This window comes from Pristiophorus japonicus, chromosome 6 (assembly GCF_044704955.1).
Source record: "Pristiophorus japonicus isolate sPriJap1 chromosome 6, sPriJap1.hap1, whole genome shotgun sequence".
Lineage (NCBI taxonomy): Eukaryota > Metazoa > Chordata > Chondrichthyes > Pristiophoridae > Pristiophorus > Pristiophorus japonicus.
The window spans coordinates 65,671,717-65,691,953 of NC_091982.1; the positions used below are offsets into that span (position 1 = coordinate 65,671,717).

Consider the following 20,237-nt stretch of genomic DNA (forward strand, 5'->3'; position numbering starts at 1 on the left):
CCTAATACACTCCAGGAAATCCTCCTACACTGCATTGCTACCAGTTAGGTTAGCCCAATCAATATGTAGATTAAAGTCTCCCATGATTACTGCTGTACCTTTATTGCAACATCCCTTATTTCTTGTTTGATGCTGTCCCCAACCTCACTACTACTATTTGGTGATCTATACACAACTCCCATTAGCATTTTCTGCCCTTTGGAATTCCGCAGCTCCACCCATACCGATTCTACATCATCCAGGTTAATGTCCTTCCTTACAATTGCATTGATTTCTTATTTAACCAGCAACGCCACCCTGCCTCCTTTTCCTTTCTGTCTATCCTTCCTAAATGCTGAATACCCTTGGATGTTGAGTTCCCAGCCTTGGTCACCCTGGAGCCATGTCTCCGTGATGCCAATCACATCGTATCCATTAACTGCTATCTGTGCAGTTAATTCATCCACCTTATTCTGAATACTCCTCGCATTGAGGCACAGAGTCTTCAGGCTTGTTTTTTTGAACGTACATTGCCCCTTTAGAATTTTGCTGTAATGTGGCCCTTTGTTTTTTGCCTTGGGTTTCTCTGCCCTCCACTTTTACTATTCTCCTTTCTATATTTTGCTTCTGATTCCATTTTGTTTCCCTCTGTCTCCCTGCGTAGGTTCTCATCCCCCTGCCATATTAGTGTAATTCCTCCCCAACAGCACTAGCAAACACTCCCCCTAGGACATTGGTTCCGGTCCTGCCCAGGTTCAGACTGTCCGGTTTGTACTGGTCTCACCTCCCCCAGAACCGGTTCCAATGTCCCAGGAATTTGAATCCCTCCCTTCTGCACCACTCCTCAAGCCATGTATTCATCTGAGCTATTGTGTGATTCCTACTCTGACTAGCATGTGGCATTGGTAGCAATCCTGAGATTACTATTTTTGAGGTCCTACTTTTTAATTTAACTCCTAGCTCCCTAAATTCGTCTCGTGGGACCTCATCCTGCTTTTTACCTATATCACTGGTACCTATATGTACCACGACAACTGGCTGTTCACCCTCCCTTTTCAGAATGTCCTGCACCCGCTCTGAGACATAGAAACATAGAAACATCCTTGACCCTTGCACCAGGGAGGCAACATACCATCCTGGAGTCTCGGTTGCGACCGCAGAAACGCCTATCTATTCCCCTTCCAATAGAATCCCCTATCACTATCGCGCTCTCTCTTTTTCCTGCCCTCCTGTGCAGCAGAACCAGCCATGGTGCCATGAACTTGGCTGCTGCTGCCCTCCCCTGATGAGTCATCCCCGTCAACAGTACCCAAAGCGGTGTATCTGTTTTGCAGGGGGATGACCACAGCGGACCCCTGCACTACCTTCCTTGCACTGCTCTTCCTGTTGGTCACCCATTTACTATCTGGCTGTGTACCCTTTATCTGCGGTATGATCAACTCACTAACCGTGCTATTCACGTCATTCTCAGCATCGTGATGCTCCAGAGTTCATCCACCCGCAGCTCCAGCGCCGCAATGCGGTCCGTCAGGAGCTGGAGGCGGATGCAGTTCCTTCACAAGTAGTAGTCAGGGACACTGGAAACATCCCTGACTTCCCACATAGTGCAGGAGGAGCACACCATGACTTAACCTTTCGATACACTTAAATTGGCACAACAATGTTAAAAGGTTACTTACTGCTAGAAAAAAAAAGAAAAACTTCTTACCAATCACCAGCCAATCACTTACCTCCTTGGCTGTGACGTCACCTTTCGTTTTCTTTCTACTTTTTTGCCTTCTCCTTGTCGCTGCACTAGTTGGCCTTTATAGGCCTCTGCCGATCCCCGGACTCACGCCTCAGCGACCACGAACTCTCGCGGCCTTTATAGGCCTCTGCTGATCCCTGGACTCACGCCTCAGCGACCATGAACTCCCGCTGCCTCTCGCGGCCTTTATAGGCCTCTGCTGATCCCCGGACTCACGCCTCAGCGACCATGAACTCTCGCGGCCTTTATAGGCCTCTGCCGATCCCTGGACTCACGCCTCAGCGACCATGAACTCCCGCTGCCTCTCGCGGCCTTTATAGGCCTCTGCCGATCCCCAGACTCACGCCTCAGCGACCTCGAACTCCCGGTGCCTCTCGTGGCCTTTATAAGAGTATAAAAGCAGAGAAGTCCTGCTACAACAGTACAGGGTATTGGCGAGGCCACACCTGGAGTACTGCATACAATTGGCTTCCGTATTTAAGGAGGGATCTTCTTGGGCAGTCCCTCGGAGTCAAGGATGACTTGCTTCCACACTCATGAGTTCTCAGGTGACTGATGAGACCAATGCTGGATCTACAGTCTCTGTCGCAGGTGGTGGTCTAAGGGACAGATGAGTGGGGTGCTTGGGTTGTCGTGCGCTCCTTCTGCTGTTTGCGCTTGGTTTCTGTGTACTCCTGGCAAAGAGACTTGGTGTTTAGGGCCTTCCCGGATGCTTCTCCACTTTTGAGCGGGCCAGGGATTCCCAGGTATCGGTGGGGATGTTGCATTTTTTCAAGGAGGCTTTGAGGGTGTCCTTGAAGCATTTCCTCTGCCCACCTGGAACTTCCTTGAGATATGAGAGCTCTGAGTAAAGCGCTTGTTTTGAGAGTCTAGTATCGGACATGCGGACGATGTGGTCTATGTATCTGAACTGATTGAGCATGGTCAATGCTTCGATGCTGGGGATATTGGCCTGAGTGCAGACAATGATGTTGGTGCACCTATCCTTCCAATGGATTTTCAGGATCTTGCAGAGACAATGTTTGTGGTACTTCTCCAGTGCTTTGAGGTGCCTGATATACTGATATACATTGGAGGCAGTTCAGAGAAGATTCATTATGGTGATTCCTGAGATGAAAGGGTTGACTGATGAAGAAAGGTTGAGCAGGTTGGGCCTATACTCATTGGAGTTTAGAAGAATGAGAAGTGATCTTATTGAGACACATACGATATTGAGGGGGCTCGACAAGGTAGATGCAGAGAGGATGTTTCCCCTCGTGGGAAATCTAGAATTAGGGAGCATTGATTCAGAATAAGGGTCGACTAGAACTGAAATGAGGAGGAATTTCTTCTCTCTGGGTTGTAAATCTGTGGAATTCTTCTCGAGAGGAGGCTGGGTCCTTGAATATATTTAAGGTCGAGATAGACAGATTTTTGAACGATAAGGGAGTGAAGGGTTATGGGCAGCAGACAGGGAAGTGGAGCGGAGCCCAGGGTCAGATCAGCCATGATCTTATTAAATGGTGGAGCAGGCTCGAGGGGCCAAATGGCCTACTCCTGCTCTGATTTCTTATGATCAACCAACACACTGATCTGGAAAGCAGGGATCTTTACCCCCAAAAAACCTTGTTAATATTGGTAGAGATACATCTGCCAAGAGAACATTGAGTGAAAATTCTTATTTTAGTAATTTGGGTATAAGCACATAAGGCACGTATAAGCGCAAGTTCTCTTGACACATTGCACGAGTCCCCGAGAATAGAACATCCGCGGAGAGTTGGGCTATTTGCTCCAAGTTGTGCCCATAGAATGCCCGCAAAATTCTTACACCTGGTAAAAGCAAACGTAAGGCCTGCTTTTACCAGTGTAAGAATTTTAAAGAGCAGAAAAATAAAATGTTATCAATAATTTATATATTGAGAAAACTGAAGTAAGGTACGTTTATTTTAGCCCCTTTAAAACATGTAAATTTATTTTTCAAAAAATTAAATTTTTGTTTTAATTATTTAATTAGATGCCGTTTTAATTTTAAACGTGATGGTTTTTTATTTATTTGAGGTATTTTGGGGGTATTCCCATTCATGCTTATGAGGTTTCTGGACATATGGGATTCCCCCTGTCATTCCAGGGGTGCTTGCGAACCACCTGCGAATTCCCCGTGGAAAGCCTCTGACCGCAAATTCAGGGCCATTGTTTTTATCATTTTCTTAAATTCCTAATATCAAAGGAGGCAACATTGATGCCCCCGGTAGAATGACGTACCATATCGGAAGGTAGTTTTCCCGGTGAGTACAGGGTGCGATTGAGTTCTCAGCCTGGCCATACAAGTAAAAAGTCTATTGTCTCTTTTTTGCATTGTGGGTGTTTTTGGATAGTCTCCTGATACTTTGGTCAGAAAGTTAAATGTGGGCTTTTCACATGTGGAGCTTTTATGGGAAGTGTAAAGCTTATAGTTTTGCAAAACAAGATTTTTTTTAATAAAGTAAATTAAAGAAAGTTGCACTGCTCAAATGTAATTGTTCATTTTTTAAAAATTCAAAACTTGGCAGCTTTAAGTGTACCCTATATTGGGATCTTTGGAATTTTCTTTTGAAGCTGCACTATTTATATTGTCTTCTGTTTGGTTCAGTGATATAAACATGCAGAGTTTATGTTGTGGATGGAAAAAAAGCTTCCAATGGTTTGGCAAAAGTGCACAGGTGGCTTTGATGAACTTAGTAACGTGCTCTCGAGCAGGGATTTGTTCGAAGGGCAATAGTTGGGGACCCGAAGATTTGGAACATGGCTCTGGGAAAGAAACTGAACATTTTTAATGAATTGGAATGGCCAGTTTCACACCATTATTATCTCTACTCATCACCAGCACTCTTCAGCAGACTTCTTGAAACCCATCTTTTGAGCAACCTTTCTATCATCTAACTCTCCCACCATGTCTTTGTGTCTGTTTCTTTTTTTTTAAAGAATCCTCTCTAATCCTGGGGATGTTGTTCCACTTTCAAGTCTGCATATAATGCAAGTTGTTGGTTGCATTTTCTTTTTATACATATAGTTCTATTAAATGCAGCTGCTCTGACCATTTATAATGCATTATTATTGCCAAATATATAAACATTAAGCAATGGCAAAATTTCATGTGTCACAGTTGCATATTTTGTACCTTGCAGTACTGAGATATAATATATATATAAAACAATACTCAAGTTTTAAAAATATAGAAGTCGATAGATATTTAACTTCTTGCAATGGACACCTGTAAATACTTAGTCACGTTAACTATCCTTTGCAACATCTTATAAGGTTGGTAACATGGAGAAGCCATGTATTAGAGATGTTTATAGTTTATAAATGTTGCTGGAAGGAAAATGTGACTCATTGTGTATCTGAAATTAATTTAATTTTGAGCTTCATCTGACTACTAGATCAAGTATCTTAGCATTCTGGCAACCAGTTGCATTGGACAAAATTAAAGGGCATGTCTGTGAATCTATTATTATTACTTAATCAACTGAAATATGTCTTTTTTTCTTTTAAGTGTGCTAGGGAGGAAAAACGAGTTGATAGCCGCACAATTTACGTTGGGCATCATCCAACTCCTGGGATAGAAACATTTCTTCCTCAGAATTTCTGTGACAACAGAATAGTTTCTTCAAAGGTAGGCCTGTTTCTAATTTTCTTCAAAATATTCCAGTGTATTATAGGGTTTTTAGATCCTACCTAGGTAATAATGATTGGAATTGGATCGTTCAACGTTGAATATGTTTTAATTCTTTAATCTAAATACTTGCTTTAGAACTGGCATGTAGGAGTATAGGAAGAAAGTTTTACGGGACATAGGATTTAAAAAATAATGTGAAACTTTATTTGTACATCAGAGACATAAGAACATATGAAATAGGAGCAGGAGTAGGTCACTTGGCCCCTCGAGCCTGCTCTGCCATTCAATAAGATCATGGCTGATCTGATCATGGACTCAGCTCCACTTCCCTGCCTGCTCCCTATAACCCTTTACTCCCTTATCGCTCAAAAATCTGTCTATCTCCGCCTTAAATATATTCAATGACTCAGCCTCCACAGCTCAGGTGCAGAGAATTCCATTGATTTACAACCCTCCTGAGAGAAGAAATTCCTCCTCATCTCAGTTTTAAATGGGTGGCCCCTTATTCTGAGAGTGTCCCTTATGAGTGGAAATATCCTCTCTGTATCCACCTTGTCGAGCCCCCTCATTATCTTACTTGTTTCGAAAAGATCACCTCTCATTCTTCTGAACTCCAATAAGTACAGGCCCAACCGACTCATCCTATCTTTATAAATCAACCCCCTCATCTCCGGAATCAACCTAGTGAACCTTCTCTGAACAGCCTCCAATGCAAGTACATCCCTCCTCAAATACGGAAACCAAAACTGTACGCAGTACTCTAGGTGTAGCCTCACCAATACCCTGTACAGTTGTTCAGCCATGAACTCATTGAATGGCGTTGCAGGCTAGAAGGGCCGAATGGCCTACTCCTGCACCTATTTTCTATGTAGCAGGACTTCTCTGCTTTTATACTCTATCCCCCTTGCAATAAAGGCCAACAATCTATTTGCCTTCCTGATTACTTGCTGTACCTGCATACTAACTTTTTGTGTTTCATGCACAAGGACCCCCAGGTCCTTCTGTACTGCAGCACTTTGCAATTTTTCTCCATTTAAATTATAATTTACTTTTCTACTTTTTCTGCCAAAATGGATAAGCTCACATTTTCCCACATTATACTCCATCTGTCACATTTTGGCCCACTCACTTAGCCTGTCAATATCCCTTCAGATTTTTTGCGTCCTCCTCACAATTTGCATTCCCACCCATCTTTATATCATTAGCAAACTTGGCTACATTACACTCGGTCCCTTCATCCAAGTCATTAATATAGATTGTAAATAGTTGAGGCCCCAGCACCGATCCCTGCGGCACCCCACTAGTCACTGTTTGCCAACTGGAAAATGAATGGCAAGAAAAAAAACTTGTGGGTTATCTGACAACTAGCTTTTATATAGTTCTCCTCATACAGAGCAAGAGTTCAGATCACTTTAGGAAAGCTGGCATTGAGCGGGAGGGGGAAAGCTAAGGCATTTTTAAAGAGAAAGCTATTATGAGACTTGTGAATACAGGAAGGGAGATGGCTTTTGGGAGGGCACATATTTAAGGTGATTTAGCAAAACCAGCGCAGACATGATGGGCCGAATGGCCTCCATCTGTGCTGTAATATTCTATGATGGTAGAGTGGAGGGAGCAAACTGTTGTTGCAGGAGTAGAGGGTCTGTCCAGGAATATCTGGACGAGATAGCACAAGTAAGGTGGGACATGCCCATGGAGGGATTTGAACACCGTGACGAGGATCTTATAGTTGATCCATTTGAGTGCATGCGGTTGGCATAGGATGCAAGGATTGGAGTGTGGGAGAGGACTTGGGCTGTAGCATTCTGAATAACTTGTAATTTAGGGAAGCTGCCAAGAAGTATATTTGAGAAATCAAACCTTGAGGTGACGGCAGGGTGACAGCAACTTTGAGGGAGAGGCAAGGACAGAAGCAGTTAAAAGTGCAGCAGTGGAAGAAAACTATCTTGGTGACTGATTGGATGTGGGGCTGGTAGCTCAGTTTAGGGTCTAGCAGCATGCTGAAGCTTTGCACTTTCAGGCTTGGCTTGAGGTAGCAAGGGAGGTTAATGGGGTCTGTGGCAGTCAGGCAGAGGTGTTGGCAGGAGCTCAAGAGAATGGCTTTGATTTTAGCACAGGTTGAACCTCCCTTATCCAGAACAGGTCAGGTTCCGAGGGTTCCGGATAAGGGAGGTTCAATCCGTAACGTTAAACTGGATGGTGTTATGACTTATCCAGTCTCAATGTTGGTCAGGCAGTGGAAGAGTGTTGCAACAGCAGTAAAATTGAATGTTAATGAGAAGACCTAAAGCTAGATATCTTTAGTACACATATGGAAGCTGACTGCATGCTTATTACATAGAAACATAGAAAATAGGTGCAGGAGTAGGCCATCCGGCCCTTCGAGCCTGCACCACCATTCAATAAGATCATGGCTGATCATTCCTTCAGTACCCCGTTCCTGCTTTCTCTACATACCCCTTGATCTCTGGCCGCAAGAGCCATATCTAACTCCCTCTTGAATATATCTAATGAACTGGCATCAATAACTCTCTGCGGTAGGGAATTCCACAGGTTAACAACTCTCTGAGTGAAGAAGTTTCTCCTCATCTCAGTCCTAAATGGCTTACCCCTTATCCTAAGACTATGTCCCCTGGTTCTGAACTTCCCCAACATCGGGAACATTCTTCCTGCATCTAACCTGTCCAGTCCCGTCAGAATTTTATATGTTTCTATGAGATCCCCTCTCATCCTTCTGAACTCCAGTGAATACAGACCCAGTCGATCCAGTCTCTCCTCATATGTCAGTCCTGCCATCCCAGGAATCAGTCTAGTGAACCTTCGCTGCACTCCCTCAATAGCAAGAATGTCCTTCCTCCGATAGGAGACCAAAACTGGACACAATATTCCAGGTGGGGCCTCACCAAGGCCCTGTACAACTGCAGTAAGACTTCCCTGCTCCTATACTCAAATCCCCTTGCTATGAAGGCCAACATACCATTTACCTTCTTCACTGCCTGCTGAACCTGCATGCCAACCTTCAATGACTGATGAATCATGACACCCAGGTCTCGCTGTACCTCCCCTTTTCCTAATCTGCTGCCATTCAGATAACCTGCCTTCGTGTTTTTGCCTCCAAAGTGGATAACCTCACATTTATCCACATTATACTGCATCTGCCATGTATTTGCCCACTTGCCTAACCTGTCCAAGTCACCCTGCAGCCTCCTAGCGTCCTCCTCACAGCTCTCACCACCACCAGGTTTAGTGTCACCTGCAAACTTGGAGATATTGCACTCAATTCCATCATCCAAATTATTAATATATATTCTAAAGAGCTGGGGTCCCAGCACTGAGCCCTGCGGCACTCCACTAGTCACTGCCTGCCATTCTGAAAAGGACCCGTTAATCCCGACTCTCTGCTTCCTGTCTGCCAACCAGTTCTCTATCCACGTCAGTACATTACCCCCAATACCATGTGCTTTGATTTTGCACACTAATCTCTTGTGTGGGACCTTGTCAAATGTCTTTTGAAAGTCCAAATACACCACATCCATTGGTTCTCCCCTGTCCACTCTACTAGTTATATCCTCAAAAAATTCCAGAAGATTTGTCAAGCATGATTTCCCCTTCATAAATCCATGCTGACTTGGACCAATCCTATCACCGCTTTCCAAATGTGCTGCTATTTCGTCCTTAATGATTGATTCCAACATTTTCTCCACTACTGATGTCAGGCTAACTGGTCTATAATTACCCATTTTCTCTCCCTCCTTTTTTAAAAAGTGGTGTTACATTAGCAACCCTCCAGTGCATAGGAACTGATCCAGAGGTTATAGACTTTTGCAAGATGATCACCAATGCATCCACTATTTCTAGGGCCACTTCCTTAAGTACTCTGGGATGTAGACTATCTGGTCCTGGGGATTTATCGTCCTTCAATCTCGTCAATTTCCCGAACACAATTTCCCGCCTAATATGGATATCCTTCAGTTCCTCCTTCTCACTAGACCTTTGGACCCCTAGTACATCCAGAAGGTTATTTGTGTCTTCCTTTGTGAAGACCGAACCAAAGTATTTGTTCAATTGGTCTGCCATTTCTTTGTTCCCCATTATCAATTCACCTGAATCCGACTGCAAGGAACCAACGTTTGTCTTCACTAATCTTTTTCTCTTCACATATCTATAGAAGCTTTTGCAGTCATTTTTTGTGTTTCCGGCAAGCTTCCTCTCGTACTCTATTTTCCCCCTCTTAATTAAACGCTTTGTCCTCCTCTGCTGTATTCTAAATTTCTCCCAGTCCTCTGGCTTGCTAATTTTTCTGGCTAATTTGTATGCCGCCTCTTTGGATTTAACACTATCCTTAATTTCCCTTGTTAGCCACGGTTGAGCCACCTGCCCCGTTTTATTTTTATTCCATTTAGGGATGTACAATTGTTGAAGTTCGTCCATATGATCTTTAAAGGTTTGCCATTGCCTATCCACCGTCAACCCTTTAAGTGTCATTTACCAGTCTAATCTAGCCAATTCGCGCCTCATACCATCAAAGTTACCTTTCCTTAAGTTCAGGACCCTAGTTTCTGAATTAACTTTGTCACTCTCCATCTTAATAAAGAATTCTACCATATTATGGTCACTCTTCCCCAAGGGGCCTTGCACAACAAGATTACTAATTAGTCCCTTCTCATTACACATCACCGAGTCTAGGAAGGCCAGCTTTCTGGTTGGTTCCTCGACATATTGGTCTAGAAATCCATCCCTAAAACACTCCAGGAAATCGTCCTCCACCGCATTACTACCAGTTAGGTTAGTCCAATCAATATGTAGATTAAAGTCGCCCATGATTACTGCTGTACCTTTATTGCACACATCCCTTATTTCTTGTTTGATACTGTCCCCAACCTCACTACTACTATTTTGTGGCCTGTACACAACTCCTACTAGCATTTTCTGCCCTTTGGTATTCCGTAGCTCCACCCATATCAATCCCACATCATCCAAGCTAATGTCCTTCCTTACAATTGCATTAATTTCCTCTTTAACCAGCAACGCCACCCCGCCTCCTTTTCCTTTCTGTCTATCCTTCCTAAATGCTGAATACCCCTGGATGTTGAGCTCCCAGCCTTGGTCACCCTGGAGCCATGTCTCCGTGATGCCAATCACATCATACCCGTTAACTGCTATCTGCGTAGTTAATTCGTCCACCTTATTCCGAATACTCCTCGCATTGAGGCACAGAGCCTTCAGGCTTGTCTTTTTAACACACTTTGACCCTTTAGAATTCTGCTGTAAAGTGGCTCTTTTTGTTTCTTGCCTTGGGTTTTTCTGCTCTCTACTTTTACTATTCTCCTTTCTATCTTTTTGCTTCTGTCTCTTTTATTCCCCTCTGTCTCCCTGCAGAGGTTCCCATCCCCCTTTGACTTCCTTACATCAATCAAATGTGCCAGCTAAAATGGAGAATCTGCAGAGAAATCTATAAACCAGCATAATTCTGTTCTTTAAGAATATACACTGGGCATGTTCTGGGATTGTGTATATGCCCTTCATAATACTTACTTGTGTTGCTTTCACCTTTAATCACTTTCAAATATAAGAAATCTTAATCATTACTGCTTCTGTGTATCATTTTCCCAGCTCCTCAGAGAAGTGGCATTGAATATCTGTTTTATGTACATGTAAGAAGTGCTTACTAATTCTATATTATTGGAACTAAAAGTTTGCTATATGTATCTAGACAACATCCAAAAGGAAAACTGGCTTACACCTAAGTTTCTCTACTGGTTGGCAGACTACACTCTGTTCTTTGTTCTTTATTTGTTTCAGCTCAAAGCGCCTCCAGGGAAGGTTAAAGCTCATTCTATCAGAGCAGCAGCAGCTTTATGGGCTAATATTAGATCTGTCTTAATTACTGGAATATGTAGAGCTGTAGTACTCCTCCACTTTAATGCATCTAATTCCAAAGAAAATGGACCTCCTGCTGTTAAGTTGACTTGTCTCCTTCAGGTGCAGTGCTGTGTTAGGGGAGCTAAGATGTATGTGGAGATGGCACCTGGTGACTATTGGATCGCTTACCAATATCTTTCATTCTTCAAGGACAGTTCTTCCCTACACAGTGTACATTGGGACGTTTTCATATGTTAAAGGCACTTTATATAAATGCAAGTTATTGTACATTCCTACCATTGGTCCTCTAACTATTTTTATATTTTGTGGAAATCAAAACTCTTGTAATTTCTGTGTTTTGTGTTGAGGTGGCCAAGTGATTAAGGCAAAAGGTAATCCATTGTGTTAAGAGAAGTAAGGTTCAAATCCCTGATTCATCAGTAGGACAATGCTCAATTGTGGTATTATCCATTTGAATAAAATCCCTGGAAAAGCAGTTTTTAATGCTTGCTTGAGCAGCATGTATATTAAAAATGGAATGATGCAGAGAAGGTGCGCATGGCTCCTGCATAAATATTACATACAGTTTTTTGAAAAATTGCATATCATGTAAAATCAGTTAAGTGGGTAAAATTGTTAATGGATGTTACCTTGTTAATTAATAGTAGAGAGCTATAGTCCTGCATTTGGCCATGCTGTACCTGATCTGGGACTGTTTGGATGCAATTAGCAACTTATTTACGTTGAGTCAATGAGCAAACAAACTTCTAAGATCTGCTTCCACTAAGGATTTTAAATAACATTTCACAAAGCACTTAATCCAGATGACATTAATTATGGACTTTACTGGCTGTAAACAATCATCTATTCACTAAGAATTTGTTTTTAAACATAAAAGCTACAATCTGGGCACAATGATCAGCATATTAATAAAAGGACCTATTAATTTTAATGTATTCAAGGATATTGAGCGTAGACTATTTGGGCAATGTAATTAAGGTGTTAAAAATGATCAAGGGTTTCAATATGGTTGATGCAGAGAAACTTTTTCTGCGGTAGGGAATCTTAAAATTAGAGCTAAGCAGCAAAATCAGGAAGCGTTGTTTTTCAAAGGGTCATGGAAACCTGGAACTCTCTGCCCTCGAAAGACTGGAAGCTGAGTCAGCTAAAAATTTCAAGTCCAAGATCGATAGATTTTTGTTGAACGGTATCGAGGGATATGGATAAATGGAGTAGGGCTACAAATCAACTATAGTCTAATAGAGGGGCTGAATGGTCTGCTCCTGTTCCTATGTATTTCTACACTATTGTTTGAAAGCAATGAGACTGAAATCCTTTGAGGTGGTAGTTAAACTTATTTCTTTTCTCCCCCTCTTTTGGCTCATAGTACACATACTGGAACTTTATTCCGAAAAATTTGTTCGAACAGTTCAGAAGAATTGCAAATTTTTACTTTCTCATCATATTCCTTGTACAGGTAAGCTGAACTACTTGCGGGGGGAACTGAATTCCTATTAGGAACATATATGAAATAAATGCCTTGACACTGCTGTGAATCTGCAGTCCTATATTAAGATGGATCTGTTACTTGGTTGTTGAAGCAATTGTTCTTTCTAAGAGATTACACTTTTTATTACTGTAAATGATATTGTGCTGAAGTTTAAGCACTTTACCTTTTGTCTATATTGCAATTATACTTAACCCAACTTGTGCTAAACAATCAGTAATTACTGTAATTATGATTTTTTTTTTCCCTTGCAGGTTATTGTTGATACTCCAACTAGCCCGGTAACCAGTGGACTCCCTCTCTTTTTCGTGATTATTGTAACTGCAATCAAACAAGTAAGATGCCTATTGCAACTACTTGTATGTTAAAAGTAATCTTACTATATGATACAGAATTCTACATAAAACCTCCTGATATTTGATCTGAAACAATTCTACTTATCGAGAACCTACTCGACAATTAACAATTTGATTATTCGTTACAAAACAGACTTCCCTTTTACTTGGTACTGGGATGTGGGCAGCACTGGCACGGCAGCATTTATTGCCCTGTGTATTTGAATAATCTGCAGATTAATAACAAAATAGAAATATGTATTTGCAGTGTACGAACAATCAACACAGCCATGTAATTCACAAAGTAATTGGAAACTTGCTAAGCTCACTGCTTGCATTTTACTGTGACCTTCTCTTTTACACTTTACAGGGCTATGAAGATTGGCTCAGACATAAAGCAGATAATTCGGTGAATAAAAGTCCTGTTTCTGTTGTTGATGGAGGAAGAATAGTAGAAAAAAACAGTGAAAAAATTCAGGTAAAGTTGAATTGGAGTGACATTGTAAAGCTTTTTATTACGTGGAATGCACCAATTCTCTTGTATTAATGTGCTGAAAAATCAAATGATGAATGTAATAATTAATAAGTGGTACCAAAGTGTTTATTGTAGGCAGAATATTGCTTGCTCCTGTTGGATCCCAATACAATGCTGACTCTGAGTATATTAACAGATCTACTTGATAAAGAAATAATGCTAGCAATCAAATCCTAAATACAAAGATTGAAAAGAGATCTTTTAAAACCAGCCATAGCTTTTAAAACCAGCTTTTTCAGTAATGACTGGCTTAAGTTGTGTTTTCTTTTAAAATATCAAAATCATCTACTTTCTCTAGACTCCTTGCTAAGCATCACCTTGTAACTAGAGGCATGTTTGCACACCAACTTTAGCATCACAGGGAAGCACTGTCCATTGCAGCTGGGATTTCATACAGATACTTGACTTGTGTAAACATGGTCCCTTCCCAACACCGACCCCCCCCCCCCCCCCCCCCGGCCCAATATCTGCAGCGTATTCGAAAGCAAGTTGCTCTTGGTTCGTTGTGCACAGTCTAAATGCAGCCGAAGCGAGCAGACAGCCTGTAAAAACATATAACTGGATCTAAGGAGGATGATTTCCCTTCCCCCACGGGTAACAGTCAAATTGGAGGAGAATCTCCAAAGATTTTCTGCAGTACTAAGGTGATGCTACTGAGGCTAAGTGAGGGTGGGTGGGGAGATTTCTGTGTTTTTTGTAAGGTGGTCACTGTTCAGGCTATTAGTTTGCCTGCAACTTGGAAATATCTTCACTGGAAATGTTCAACTTGCATGGTTTAAAGTGTTTTTTTTTCAAATGAGCACTAAAGCCCTTCAGTTGTATAGTTCTAAGAAAAAATATCAATTTTAAGGCAATTTTTCTTTTTTAAAAGAATTTAAATTGCTGAATAACTAGCTGGGTGAGTTGCTCCTCAATCCATATAGTTCACGTTTAATCAACTTCAGACTTGCTGAGTATGGCACTAAAATTGGAATTCATTTAACAGGTTCTTCAATCTCCTGCGCAGTTATTTTGCCAAGATGGGCAGAGCAGCTGACTTTTAAAATTTTAACTTTGTAAAGAATCATGGAATAGTACAGCACAGAAGAAGGCCATTTGGCTCATCGAGTCTGTGTCGGCTCTTTTGAAGAGTGACCCAGTTAGTCCCACTCTTCTCCCCTCTCGCCACCCTTCCCCATATCCCCTGTAATTTTTTTCTCCGAGTATTTATCCAATTCCCTTTTAGCTTCTACTTGTTAGTAATATTATCTCCATCATGTTTGCATCCACTTAATTTTATATGATTTGGTTTTAATGACATTTTTATATTTCCTTGTCGCAACAACTCGCTGTCGGTATCATTTCCAGGGTGTGTTCCTTGCTTTGTAGCTGAGGTATTGCTGCTTCAGGTGGATTATATCACTTTGTTCCTCACTCCTATTCATCATAATTATTTCCGTCATTTTAAAGCTGCCCTTTCCTATCTTCTTGATGTTGCTATTAATTATTTCATTGCTTCTTATTAAGATTTGTTGTTCTCCCGATTCATTTGTCTGCCATTCATTGACCAAACTAAAACCTTCAAGCAGAACTTTGTATGTCTAAAAGAACACAGCATTATCTTTAAGAGAAATTTTCCAGCTCCAACAGTAGTTTCCATTTAACTTGTCATTGAGTGATCATCTTTGATGATATTTTCCAAAGACACAAAGGATTGACCTTAAGGTTGATCTCAACAAACTATGATGAATGCTTAGTGTATTTTCCAAACTGACGTCACTGTTGTTTCCATTTAGTTGTCAGCCAAAGGCCAACCTTTCTTCACTTTCATCCAAAGTCTGCTGCTGATTTACTCTTTTTTTATATCTGCATGGGAAGCCAATGTTGAAATACCTTAATTCATCATTTATTTTTTGAAAATGTGTAAGTGTATGTATGTATGTATGTATAGAAGGTGGAACCGCCGATGTGGCCTTGTATGTATATACCAGTTTTGGAAAAAGTCTCGTCAGCACCTTATCTTGTCTACAAAACCTATTTGGACTAATTTTACAACATTAATTCTGACTTCAAACACATTTCGATGTCAGCACATCTTTGTTATTTGTATGATAAATATTTAATCTTGCTTTCCTACATTTTCTTAAACCTTTCATCTTTCTATTTCTCTCTTTATTCCTGGTTCTTTTAATAACTTGGTTGTATATAAAATGAAACTTGGATGGTGTAATAGTTCTTGAAATCTCTTCGGTCAATTTGTTTTTAAAGTAGTTTTAAGACTGACCAATCCTAGACGTTGTAGATTATTTTAGGTTCTGTATCATGAAGAGCCAGAGTGAATAAGACCATCCTCCAGGAATACTGAAATCACTCTGCTCGAATCTTTAACTTGTACTCATGCGCCTAACTCCATTCACCACCAGCTGCTCACTCAGGCTGAAGCATAATGGTGCCAAGTTTCGGCCTGAGTTGCTCCTGTTTTTTTTTGGAGCAACTGGTTTAGAATGGAGTATCTTAGAAATTGCAATTCTCGGCATTTAGTTTGCTCCAGTTCTAGTCAGTTAGAACAGTTTCAGTTTGGAACAGATTTCTTTTTTCAAAAGGGGACGTGTCCAGCCATTTACGCCCGTTTTGAAAGTTTAGGCAGTGAAAACTTACTCCAAACTAACTTAGAATGGAGTAAGTGTACATTTTTGTATGCTCAGAAAAACCTTGTCTACACTTAGAAAATCAGACGTAGGGAATGGGTGGGGGGGTTTAAAGGGAAGTTTACAAACATTAAACACTTCAGTTTTACAAATAGAGCCATCATCAATAATAAATGATAAATACATCAATAAATCAATCAAAAAATTAAAAAATCAATAAATAAAACATTTTCTACTTACCGACTGCAGCGTGCTGGGACGGTTTCCCCCCCCCCCCCCCCCCCCCAAATGTGTCTCTATCTCTCTATCTGTGTGTGTGTGTGTGTCTCTCTCTCTCACTCTCTGTCTGTCAGTGTCTGTGTTTCTGACAGCGAGAGAAGGGAGGGGGGTGGAGGAAGGGAGAGGGGGGGGAGGAGGGAGGAGGAGGGACCTGGCTCCGCCGCGCCCTGCTCCAGAGGACCTGCAGGGAGCCGGAGAATCGCTAAGTATTTTTAGGCGCACTTTGTGGTGCGAATAACGGTCGTCCAGGTTGGGGCTGCGCCGTTCTAGGCGCGGCCCGAAACTTGGGCCCAAGGTTTGCAATCTGTGTGTCATATTGGACCCTGAGCTGAGTTTCAAATCCCACATCTTATCCATCATCGGGAACACCTGCTTCCACCTCTACAGTATTGCTCACCTCCATCATTCTCTTTTCCCCCCCATCCCCAGCATTACTCCAACCCTTATCTATGTTTTTGTCTAGCTCCTTACTCAACATTTTTTCTTCTATAGACTTCCTCACAAACTTCCCACATCCTGTTCCATGAATAGCCACTCGCCCATCACCCTCGACTTGCCTAATATCCATTTGTTCCTTTTCAGTCAATGGCCAAATTGAAAATCTTCGCCCTCATTTGTAAATACCTTATTACTTCCCTCCTCCCTGCCTCGCTACTGTTTCACGTCTCTACAGCCCAGTCCATGCTCTTCAGTCCTTGGAGTCTGGGCTCCTCTGCACTCACACCTCGCCCTCTTCCTTCATTAGTAGCAGAGCCTTCACCTTTCTCCCCCAATTCTCCAACTCCCTCCATAAACCCTTCCACCTTGCTAGTTTTTTTTCTCTGTCTTTTAAAAACATCCTCAAAACCCATCTTTTCAACCATGTGTTTTGGTCCCCTAGTCTGATTCCTTTATATCACTGTTCACAGTCTGTTCCTTCTCAATGAAGTTAAAGGCAGTAAGTTGTTCCATTGGGCTACAATTTCCATTGGCTTATCGCCCAGTTTCTGGGCAGTATTGGCCATTGTGGGCGATAACCGGGTGAGCGAGAAATTCCCTACCTGAGTTACGCCGGTGTTTTCGAGCTACCGCTGGGGAGCAGACCGCCCGCATGCACCATCCTCCGATCGCTCTGGCGCGATATTTGGCTCAGCGGTCTCCTGTAGGTAAGTATGAAAAAAAAATGCCCATGAGGATCAGCGGAGCTGGGCGGTAGGTAAGTAGCTCTGCAAGAAAAAGGTTACTAATTGTTTTTTTACTCATTATTTTAAAATTCTGTTATGGCGATTTAGGTTAAAAGGGTCTTGAGAATGTTTTTATGATTTTTTTTTGTGTGATGTTTTTTGAAAAAATATTTTGTGTTTTTCTGCTGCTAGGCCCAACCCGCAGCCTCGGGGTAAAGTTTTAGTGATTTTTAAAAATTTATCGCACATTTTTTTTGGAACTGCCCCATCGACCCTAAATTCCACGTTTTCACCGAGAATTGTGGTGCACCACCCATTTTATTTCGCCGGGTGAATTTTTTTTTTCTTTGGGGGAAGTTTTCGCCAGCGATAATCTTGGGAATCTTTGCCACCCAAAAGACCGTGATCAGGCGCTGGTGGGCTGTTAGGAAATTCTAGCCCAGAGTGTCTTAGTTCACAAGAGCGTTGTTATATTTGACTTTGATTTGCAGTTGGGATAGTTCTTGATTGACTGCATTTTCCTTTTTCTCAAAGTTCAATTCCCTGACGTTGTCAGCATATGGAGTATGAGTATTCCCTGTTCCACTGTTTTTTCCCCTTTGGCACTGAGGTTCCTTGGGGGAACTCTGAATTTTTGATTCCCTTGTTGTAGCTTCACTGGTGTATCTTGCTGTATTGTTTCCATTTGAGAGTTACTTAAATTCCAACCAAGGCCTGTTTTGCACATGTCTGCCGTATTGCCCAACTGATGTCCAGGAGCTTCAGCTAATTGCACATGGTGACTTTATTGCTTCTGATTAAACCAGGCACAAACATGATTTAAAATCAGATTCTGCTTTGAAAATTCAAAGTGGCTGAATCAATTTTCTGCATTTTCCATTTCCCTCATCCTGGGCAGAGCATAAACTTAAGATGTGTAAACTGCAGGCAAGGTACTGGACTTTCACACTGTATAACCTTAAAATTGTCATCACAAGGCAATTTGATCCTATGTGGTTTTGACTTTATTTCACTTTCGGTTGTTTGTGGAAGTCTAGCATACTCTACATTAAATGAATGAAACCTGGGTTGGAGCTTAAGGGCTGTACATTTAAATTTGTTGGGTTCAGCTAACCATCAGTGTTGTTCCTGGTGTGGTTTATGACTTCCTCTAAAATTCTTGGCTCGTTTCCAGCATAATAACTGGAGAGGAACTTAATATTTACGCACTTCATTGTGTGCTATTTATTAGACTAAGAACTAGAGTCAAATCAGCATTTGTAGGCCTAAGGCAAAAATATACCTTTGGTCTTTTTTTTTAGGTTGGAGACATTGTGTGTGTGAAAGAAGATGAAACGTTCCCGTGTGATCTCATCCTTCTATCCTCGAGCAGAGAAGATGGTACATGCTATGTTACTACTGCTAGTTTGGATGGGGAATCAAGTCAGAAGGTAAAGCACATTATTGGACCTGAACATTCAGAGTCCCATTAAGTCTTTCAAATCTGTAGTATAATGTTTAATGGACATTAAGACGCTTGTGGCTTTGCAATAATTTCAATGCTGTGCATCCAAAGTATGTCCAACAAAAACAATTTATCATTGCCTTTGTATAATAAATCAACTTGCAGCAGAATGTTTAAAAAAAAAATAAGACTTGCATTTATCGTTAACGATGTCTCAGGATGTCCAAATGAGTTTTATCCGGTGTGGCCCCGACCTGCGAGGGAACATCTGTGGCAGGTCGAGGCCTTAAAAGGAGCATATCACTCCAGGGAGCAGCACAAGCTGGTGCAGGAGGGCGATGGCAGTGAAGAGGGTGACTGGATTGGACGTCACCATAATCCAGGTCGGTGATTGGAGCAAAGGCAGGTAAACAGCAGCGGCGAGATCGGGGCGAAGGAGCAACGAGGTCGGGGCGAAGGAGCGACAAGAGATCGTGGAGCAATGTGATCGGGGCCCAGGAGAGGTTTAAGTTTGGGGCCCAGAAAAGGCGAAGGCCCAGGGGCAGCACGGGCCAGCCCACACTGCGATATGTGTGCGCACCAGGTGCGACTGGAGACAAGCAGAGCTGGTCTCCAGTTGTCTTGGTCAGTCCTTGCCACTGAATCAAGACCTAGCTCTGTCAAGCCTGTGTGGTGGCTGGTGTGCACCGGTCACCCCACGTTAAAAAAATCCACACACAGGCATCTTCCATCCTTCAGGATGTAGTTCGGAATCCGGAATATTAGGTCCTTCATTGAAACACCTGTGAACTCATCCCTTTTTGGCGTGGAAGCAAGTCATCCTTGATATGAGGGATCGCCTAAGAAGAAGAATAGCCAATGAGGTATTTTTGAAGTGTAGTCTCTGTTGTAATGCAGGAAGCGCGTAAGCAAATTGCGCACAGCAAACTCCCACAAACAGTAATGTGATAATGATCAGATAATCTGTTTTTGCTATGTTGATTGAGGGACAAATATTGGCCAGGACACTGGGAGAACTTCCCTGTTCTTTGAAATAGTGCCATTGGATCTTTGCGTCCACCTGAGAGATCAAACGGGACCTCGGTTTAACATCTCCCCCAACAGTGAGCACTCCCTCAGCACTGC

The 20,237-nt window shown here is 42.1% G+C and overlaps 1 protein-coding gene and 1 non-coding gene across 8 annotated transcripts in view; both read left to right on the top strand.

Moving 5' to 3' along the window:
- Positions 1 to 20,237, top strand: part of atp11c (ATPase phospholipid transporting 11C) — a 169,999-nt gene that overhangs the window by 48,430 nt on the left and 101,332 nt on the right. For all 7 annotated transcript variants that reach the window (XR_011593599.1, XR_011593600.1, XM_070882889.1 and 4 more), the window contains exons 2-6: positions 5,238 to 5,357; positions 12,610 to 12,699; positions 12,984 to 13,064; positions 13,435 to 13,542; positions 18,970 to 19,098. Coding sequence is in view for 5 of the 7 variants with exons in the window: in XM_070882889.1 (XP_070738990.1) it covers positions 5,238 to 5,357; positions 12,610 to 12,699; positions 12,984 to 13,064; positions 13,435 to 13,542; positions 18,970 to 19,098 (528 nt within the window). In the remaining 2 variants the exon portion in view is untranslated. The remainder of the gene's footprint in view (positions 1 to 5,237; positions 5,358 to 12,609; positions 12,700 to 12,983; positions 13,065 to 13,434; positions 13,543 to 18,969; positions 19,099 to 20,237) is intronic.
- Positions 11,726 to 11,832, top strand: LOC139266475 (U6 spliceosomal RNA). Its single transcript, XR_011593719.1, has one exon. It is a non-coding gene; the product is annotated as a U6 spliceosomal RNA (small nuclear RNA).